The following is an 8,325-nucleotide window of genomic DNA, read 5'->3' as shown; positions in this document are numbered from 1 at the left end:
CAGTTCTCTGTCACTTTGTTTACTCCTTCTAACAGCATATAAACTGATTCATTCTATGTAATGCTTTTTTTTCTTTCCCATCTCAGCCCTGCTGTACTGCTAGAAGCTGATAGCAGGTCATAGGTACTTTCCCCGCTATATCTTTTATGATATGTAAAAATGATTAAACAGCTGCTTTATTTTTTTCTTTTGGCAGAGGAACAAATAACACAGGAAATGTTTGTATTTTTAAAGATGTATTTATTGCATTCAGCTTGGCTCCTAGTCACTGTATGGCAGGGATGGGGCAATAAGGTGGCTGTGAGGTCCCAGACTCTCTCCTTAGTGCTGGATGCGGCGGATGGATTGAATCTGGTTAGTGTGGGCCTGAGTGCTATATTCATTGTAGTTCCTGTATTCTCCGTTGTGCCTGTCCCTTTCCAGCACATACTGGTAGCCTCTGTATCCAGGGAACTGGTATGCCACCCAGCTGCAAAAAGAGAAAATAGGAGAGGTGAGCAAGCTGATGAACTTCAAGTGCCTTCATTGGCCCCCGCAAGCGTAAAGGGACACTGCATTATTTTCATTCTTTCCATACACATGTAATGCCAAGGCCCCGCCTATTGGCATAATTATGGAATAGTTCCACCTGCCTGGAAAATCAGGGGAGGAACCTAGATGTGGACTGGGGAGGGGCAACCAAGAAAGGGGTGGCTCTAGACTTTCTAAAAAAGTCAGAATCTGCATATGTATTGAAAAGCCTTTTCTACAGACCCCAGGCTGAAACATGAATTTTAAGCATGGCCATGACACAGGTCCAATTTTTAAATAAAGAGGAGACAAATTCAGGTACTTACGCTCCAGAGTTGACCTTAATGGAGGCCACTTCCTTGTTGCACCATCCCATGGCCTGCAGGGAAGGGTAGTCATCGCACAGCTCAAACTTGCGGCCCTGGAAGTTCTCTCCTTCGTACAGGGTCACTTTGCTATCGCTGTGGTTCTGTGGGGGTGGGAAGACATTTTCATATCAGAGGTGAGGGCAATGTGGGAGCGGCCATGTGTCAGTGCAGCCAACAATTAGTTTAAATTCACTTCCTTTCCCTTTGACCCCGATATGTGAGATGAAGCAGGTGTGGTTGTCAGCAGGGCAGAACAGACATGAAATCTCCGAAAACAAAAGAAACTACCTTGAACTCAACATTTCACCCTCCTATGAGGTGCCATTGAATTTAAAGTGCTTCACCACAACCTCGAGGGAATGATGGGAACCTGAGATACCACAAGGATCGATTCCTGTGGCTGGAGAGCATTTGTGGGGTTTAGAATGGCCAACCTTCCTGAGAAATATTAGTGGGATACTGTGACATCTCCTGCACCTCTAGGGAGGGTCCAAAGCTGGGGCCAAGCTAAGTATTTTTTGGCACTGGTAGCTGGGAGCACATTGGCCCTTGTGTTTACAGAACAGAGATAAAACATTTTATCTTACAGCGCATTTCACAGGTCGGAAGGACAGAAGGTGCTCAGTTCTGTAGCCGGTGTTTCCACTCCATGCTTCCCAGCGAGGATAGTCTCCTTTCTCCAGGATGAACTGTTGTCCTTGGAATTCTGGGTACTCAAAGCCGACCCATCTAAAATAAAGGAGGCAGAGACAATGTGAAGAATTTTGCGGAACTTTGTGGGAGGACATAGTATGTAGGGTATAGGTATTCAGATACCTTATCACTTGTGACAAAGGAGCCCCCTTTACAGATTGGGCCCAACTATAGAAAAGTAAGTTTCTTCATTTATCAATTGGTTCTACTGGGGTAAAGCTGCGTACACACTTGCAATTTTTGTCGTTGGAAAGGATCTTTCACGATCCTTTCCAACGACAAGGGGCTGCAAGATGCATGAACGATGCTGTACATACAGCACCGTTCTTGCTCTATGGAGAGGGGAGGGGGGAGAGCGACGGAGCGGCACACTGCTGCGCGCTCTCCCCTTCCCTTTCATTACGATCGGCTGTCGTCCATCGTCCGTGGATCCGGCAGGATAATTGGCCGATGCCGATTATCGGGCGATAAAAATCTGCCGTGTGTACGTAGCTTTAGTCACCCTGGACATTCTTACAAAGGTCTGCCAATCTCTTTACTCTGCACAGCGCAGTTACAGGAAATTGTTCAATGTGGAACTCCAGGTAAAACTTTTCTTTAGGAAAGCAGCAAAAAATTTTTCTTACAATAAAACAAGGTTTTAACCCTCCACATTGGATCGAAAAGTTTTTTTTTTTTGCTGGAATTCTACTTTAATGGTAATGGGAAGGTCTGGGTTACATATAAGAAGAGTGTCCCCCCAAAAATCTGTCTCTGTTGGGAGATTACCCCTTGATTCTTTTCAAGTGACAACTACACATGAAAATTGATGCCAGAAGGGTGAATCCCCTAAAAGAGGCCACAGAAATGAGAACCTAAAACCAAAAACAATGTTTTGCCTGGATTTCCACTTTAGTTTCTTCATGATCTCCTATAAACTACAATATTAGTTACTGCTATTGAAACACATGGACCTGTAAAATTCCCCTTATGGAATGCCGGATTCTCTGTTTTGTCCTAAGAGATACTCACGGTCCATTTTCCACCTTGATGGAACGGATTTTGCGGAACCCTCGTTCCATAATGTTGGGGCATTCCATGAGGAATTCACATCTTTTGCCTTGGAAGTTCTCCTCCTCCCAGACAGTGACTTTCCACTGACCCAGAGTCTCCATTGGCTGGCTGGTCATTCTGCTTGCTGTGTGTGGGGGGGGGGGGGGGAGAAACATTTAATATTTACATGGATGAAAGAATTTACAAGAAGCACAGCATTCAGGTCTATTGCAGAACCATCAGTTATATTTTGGGTTTCTGCATCCTGCTCTATTGAAATTGTTTAAGAAGCTTACAAAAGTTTACTCATCAAACTACCGTGATAACAACAAAATAAATAAACATTAACAAAAAAAATGTCAGGAGCCATTGGTGTTAACAAGAGGAATATTGTCAGATTATTAGTGTCAGTGGAAGAAACCGTGTTCTATTGTTGGTGTCAGTAGAAGTATTAGTGCTCCTTTTTAGACATCAATGGGGAAGATTTTGCTCCAAATTGACAATAGGGGGATAAAAAGTGTCCTGTCATTGGTGTTTGTAGAGGGAATAGTGCTTCATCATTGGTACCAGTAGGAGAAATATGCCTGGAAGGTTGGTTAAAGGCAGACAAGAGGCTGCAGTTTGCAGTTTAGAAAGTGACCAGCTTACCTGTCCATACAGCCACCCTTCCACTGCCATGGCTTTGGTCACATGTGACCTCATAAAAAAACCCAATTTTTGCCCTTATTGGCCAGATTTATCTTGTTACTGATCATTGTTACTGAGAAATTAAGTGATATGAAAACCAAAACTGTCTCCTGTCTAACAAGGGGAATTCTCCCTTTCTGTTGCCTTTTATTAGACAAAAAGGGAAGTACACAGACAGCAAAAAATAATCTGATAGGGATTTAAACCTTTCCCCGCTATATTTCTTCCTGCTATACCACATCTTCTGGAACCCTCACCATGTCCCATAAATTGTATAAAAGTTCCTTGTACAAGTCACCCTGCAGCTACAATGAACTGAATGTCCTGGTCTCTGGCAGTTCACTGTCACACTTGAACGACATCTGTTTGCGGACCTGCATTGTGTGTTTTCCTGTCCGTTGTCAGAAAAAAAACATATTTTTCAACTGTGAATACACAACCAGGCCTCACAAAATAACCATCAACTGCTTGGTACTTCAATGGCCAAGAATGTTTTAATACAATACTACCTATTGCTGCTTTCCTCTATATCCATAATAATATTTTGTATATCTGAGGTTATATAGCTGATCCTTTAATATATTTGGAAATATAAATATAAGGCCTATTAGAGGGTTGTAAAAGGAATAAATATTGCCAGCTAATATTTTATATTTAAAGGATGGTAAGTCATTTTTGGATAGAATATAATGGAAATCGTTGACATTTTGGTACTCCAAACAGGAGGAACCTGGCAACCCCTAGCAAGCAAGACACCACCTGGTTGCCACACATCACTATATGTTTCAAGGAGAATCTATTTGCAAAATGTAACCCCATCAGTAGTCACCTTTCCTGGAGCACAGAAGATATGTACCTTCCCATTCCCCTATGGTACACTGTGGATCTGTCCTGACCTGACCTTATGCAATTGGTCTCTGCATTATGCCATCTTTTCCTCCCTGGGTATGTCACTTGCTTTATGTGCTAAGGAGGGCAGAGCAGCCATATCTGACTGTGCCCATGGTGGTGGCACCAGTGCAACACAAGCCATGTCCCAACAAGGTGCTATCACCGGCTGGCGCTGGCATAAAGAGACTAGGAATGGAACAACTGGTGGAAGAAGAATTAGGGATGCCATGTGGCACAACAAAGACCCTGGGATAGAGATTGGTTAAAATCCCTCTGTGCTTATTTCTGTAGGGGTTGCCATTGCAGGGGCTTTTCTTTTTTCCCAGATAACATAAACTATATTTCTTTATACACATTATTCAGCTGTTGCTTATTAGTCAGCAGTGAAGAATCATTGTCTTTGGTGAAGTGTTCTAAAAGATCCAAAGACATTTTCAATAGTAGAAGTCAGCAAAAGTTGCCTTTGTATTTCTTTTCAGAAATGGTGGAACTGAATGTTGCCAGGCTGTACTTTTTTTTTTTTACAAGCTCTTTTGTGCAATTATTTTAGGAAGAACAAACACTGGAGATTCACATTTACAGCCACAAATAACTCTGCATGCTGCAAACAAGAGAAAAGAAATATTTGTTTTATGAATAAAAGAATGTCTAATGACTACACTCCTTCTGCCCTTCTCCCACTACAGTTCTCTTGCTGAATTTAGTAACAAATTTCCAGGGATGGGTAGAAAAGGAAAACAAAACAAGGAATTAAATGATCACAGTTTGTAAATTCAATTTTTTTCTACTGCCCCCCCTTACCTAGCTGCCCTAGAGATGGGCCTGTTGCAGGTCCAAGTACTTTAAAGACTGTTTTCAGCCAATTGAGGACTTTAAATAAAGCATATACACCCCAAAAATGTCTTTATATTCTACATTATGCTTCTTTCTTCCCCTCTCCACCCCTCCTCCTAATAACAATAACCGGCTGTCAAAATGTCAGCTGATAATCCCTTTGTAATACATAGCAGAAGCAGCTGTCAAATGCAGAGGCTCCTGTGTAAAATGGCATTTGATGGCAGTCGGAAAGAAACAATGTTTTGCTACATTGTGTTTAATATTTTATTGATATAACCATCAAAGATATGACCCGTAATATCAATATAGCAAAGGTTACAGAAACCTTACAAGTAAATACTAAAATGAATTCCTTTTTGAAAGATTACACTGACAAAAAATAGCTTTGCCCCCTAACACAAAATATGTATTATATTTCCATTTGCAGTAATAAGAAATTTATCGCCAAATAAACAGACTGATAGAAGAAATGTAAAAATTGCTCCGATCCATATTGGCTTTAAAAAGCAAAAATCACTAAGGCCGAATCTCAAGAAATAGTTGTCTTTCTCCATAGATTATCTAAACCCAGCAATGAATATTCATCATTTTACTTTTTGGAGATGTCACAAGCAACAAACCCAATTTCAGGGTCAGGACGATTCTGTGCTACAAGTCTGGGCTGACACTTCAAAGCACGCCTCTTACCTGAGTGTACAAGGGGCTGGATGCAATGGGTCTGCAATTCAGATGCCCCCTACACCCTTATATATGCCCACCCACAAACCGCATAGTGCCGAATCTGCAGAATGGATCTGCACACTCAGCATGACAGGCGGAGGGAGGGGGTATGAGAATGGGGGCACAGAGAGCTGGGGGATAGATGGCCCTTGCTGTAGGCCAGACTTTGCTGTGCGATCCAGTCGGCTTTATTGTAATAGAGGATCAGTGGGAACAATGGAAAGTGCTGCTTTGTGTTTGTACGGGATCAGACACAATGAGGCGAATGACTGATGCCATCAATGTCCATTTTATTTGCTTTATTGTCAGTCCTGCTGCCCTGGCACCTTCAATGAGTGTTGCTGGAACGCGGCTCGCTTGGCAAAGTGGGGGAAGCCGGGTTAGGGCAGTTTAAGTGGAAATTCCAATAAAATGCATTTCATGGAAATCTCTGCTATTAAACTTCATTCATATCATTTGCTGCCATTCCAGCTTTCCCTTTATAAGTCCTTATATATTTGTTTTTTTTTTTTTTTTTTACTTTTTAGGATGTTTCAATCAATCAATTTAATTAAAAAATAGAGAATCTGATTTATTAAGGGGCTATCATGCTAGAAATCCTGATTCTGATAGCAAATTATCAGCAACAGGATTGCCAAAAAAGACTCCTCATCTGCTTCTATGTTGTCAGCCCCCAGTTGGCTAAAATGCTGCAGAATCTCTCTTACCAACAGTAGTGAGCGGAACTGAAAAAAAGTTGTATTGAATCTGATCGGATCAATTAAAAAATCAGTCTAAATTTGGAAATTCCAAGCCAGATTTCATGTTCATAAGGTTTTAAATCGCCCAGTTTTGGACCTCAATATTATTTGCTGGTGGATGTTGACAGCTGTTCATGTCTGCTGTCTTGGCCATTGGGCTGCACTGGCAATATTCCCGATGTGAGCCACAACCCTCTATAAAAGCAAAGAAAGGGAATCCAATGCGGCAGAGTTTAAATTCTGAGTTTCTGCCAGTGTCGGAATCACTGCTATAACATAGAAAAAACCTTACTCATGTATAGCAGTTCATTGATTGTGTAACTGTAACTTCATCGTATTTACTTAGTATCTGTGATGCTGCAGCATATGTACAGCGAATTTATGAAATCTAGATTGGTGTTTCTCAATCAGAGTTCCTCCAGAGGTTGCTGGGGATTCCTTGAGCAATGAGCAATTTTTGCCTCTCAGGTCAATTTAGGTGACCCCAATGATTTATTTGTCTATGTGTAAGGGTGGCATTTTTCCCACTGGCCAGCAATATAAGAAGAATTCTTTCATAGGACCACCCCATATTATACTGTGAGCTGTAGATAAAGTAATTATAGAAGAGGTTTCCTGAAGACCTGAAAGTTATTTCGGGTTCCCCTGTGTTAAAAAGTTTTAGGGGATTCCTGGTCCCCTTCTCTTGCCTGACATTTACATGGAGCTCCTGCTGGGGGCTTTGCTGTTGCTTGCACCATGCTCACCACAATGTTGCTTGTTTCTGCTTCCTGAATGTATTGATTAGGCAGCGGAGAGGAGGAGCAGATTGGACCCATCTGGTCTAAGCCCCGGCGATGCCAAGGTAGAGGAAATGTGTGACACAGGAAAGGAGAAGGAACCCTGATATTAGAGAGAGGTAGTAAGTACAGCTGATGGAAGGATTGCCAGGAGCAGTAGGGCAGGGGTATTTAGGGCAATAATAATGACTGTATGCTATTGCAGGGGCTTGGGGATTATCATTTATTAAATCCTATTTAATAATAATTAGTGCTGGCCCCAATACTTAGTGAAGGTTATCATTGCTGGTCCCGATACATGGTGTGGATTTTCAATGCTGGCCCCCATACTTGGTGGAAATGATCGTTGCTGGCCCCAATACTTGGTGGAGGTTATCATTGCTGGTCCCAGTACATGGTGGAGGTTATCATTACTGGTCCTGACCCCAGCCACAGTCTCTCAAGTGCACCCAAGGCCCTATTTTAAATAAATCATAGCACAGTAAGGGTGAAAGGTGGCCCACTAAAAGCAATATGTGTTTGCCCTAACAAAAAAAAGTTGCAAAGTGGTGGTGGGAGTGTATTATGGTGCGCAGATTTGCCCGCTGCAGCTGCAAAAGTTTTGCAATAATAATCACAGGCCGGAAAAGGAAAAAAGGTTTTTAGGGGAAAGACATATAATGAAAATTTTTCCAAGTAAGTGCAAAAATACCTGGTGATCCTGCCAATCCTTACAGCTAATATTTCCTGTGCTGTGCTAATCTGTTACATTATTCCCAGCTATCCCTGAGGACACCCTTTTTCCCATGTTGTTCCCCATATATGTATGTTCCTTTCAAATAAGAGGCAGTTGTTTAGTTCTGTCCTTGGCTAACAACAGTTACTCTTTGGATACAGAACAGAGGAAAAAAAGACTTATAAAGGTAAAATATATATTTTTCTAATTCTGGCTTTAGATATACCTTAACAGGCAAAAACGAGCAAATAGGAGAAAAATCTTTATTTTTATTTTGTTATTTATTTTGTAAATCTTAATATTCCTAATATTTAATAAAGGAAATCCTATTCTCCATATTATTTGTAATATTA

The 8,325-nt window shown here is 41.5% G+C and overlaps 1 protein-coding gene across 1 annotated transcript; it reads right to left on the bottom strand.

Annotated features, from left to right (window-relative positions):
- Positions 1–219: 219 nt before the first annotated feature.
- Positions 220–5,721, bottom strand: CRYBA2 (crystallin beta A2). Its single transcript, XM_072418015.1, has 5 exons — positions 5,706–5,721; positions 2,583–2,748; positions 1,466–1,607; positions 837–979; positions 220–469 (listed from the first exon to the last, which is right to left on the bottom strand). The coding sequence occupies exons 2-5, from the start codon at positions 2,738–2,740 to the stop codon at positions 322–324; spliced, it is 591 nt and encodes a 196-aa protein (XP_072274116.1). The 5' UTR covers positions 2,741–2,748; positions 5,706–5,721; the 3' UTR covers positions 220–321.
- Between the last annotated feature and the right edge of the window lie 2,604 nt (positions 5,722–8,325).

This window comes from Pyxicephalus adspersus, chromosome 7 (assembly GCF_032062135.1).
Source record: "Pyxicephalus adspersus chromosome 7, UCB_Pads_2.0, whole genome shotgun sequence".
Taxonomy (NCBI): domain Eukaryota; kingdom Metazoa; phylum Chordata; class Amphibia; order Anura; family Pyxicephalidae; genus Pyxicephalus; species Pyxicephalus adspersus.
This window is presented reverse-complemented; position numbering and strand designations above follow the sequence as displayed.

Coding starts and splice junctions, on each gene's coding strand:
- CRYBA2 (XM_072418015.1), bottom strand. CDS start 2,740: ATGACCAGCCAGCCAATGGAGACTCTGGGTCAGTGGAAAGTCACTGTC. Junction 1,608..2,582: donor ATCAAGGTGGAAAATGGACC/GTGAGTATCTCT, acceptor CCTTTATTTTAG/ATGGGTCGGCTTTGAGTACC. Junction 470..836: donor ATTAAGGTCAACTCTGGAGC/GTAAGTACCTGA, acceptor CTCTTTTTGCAG/CTGGGTGGCATACCAGTTCC.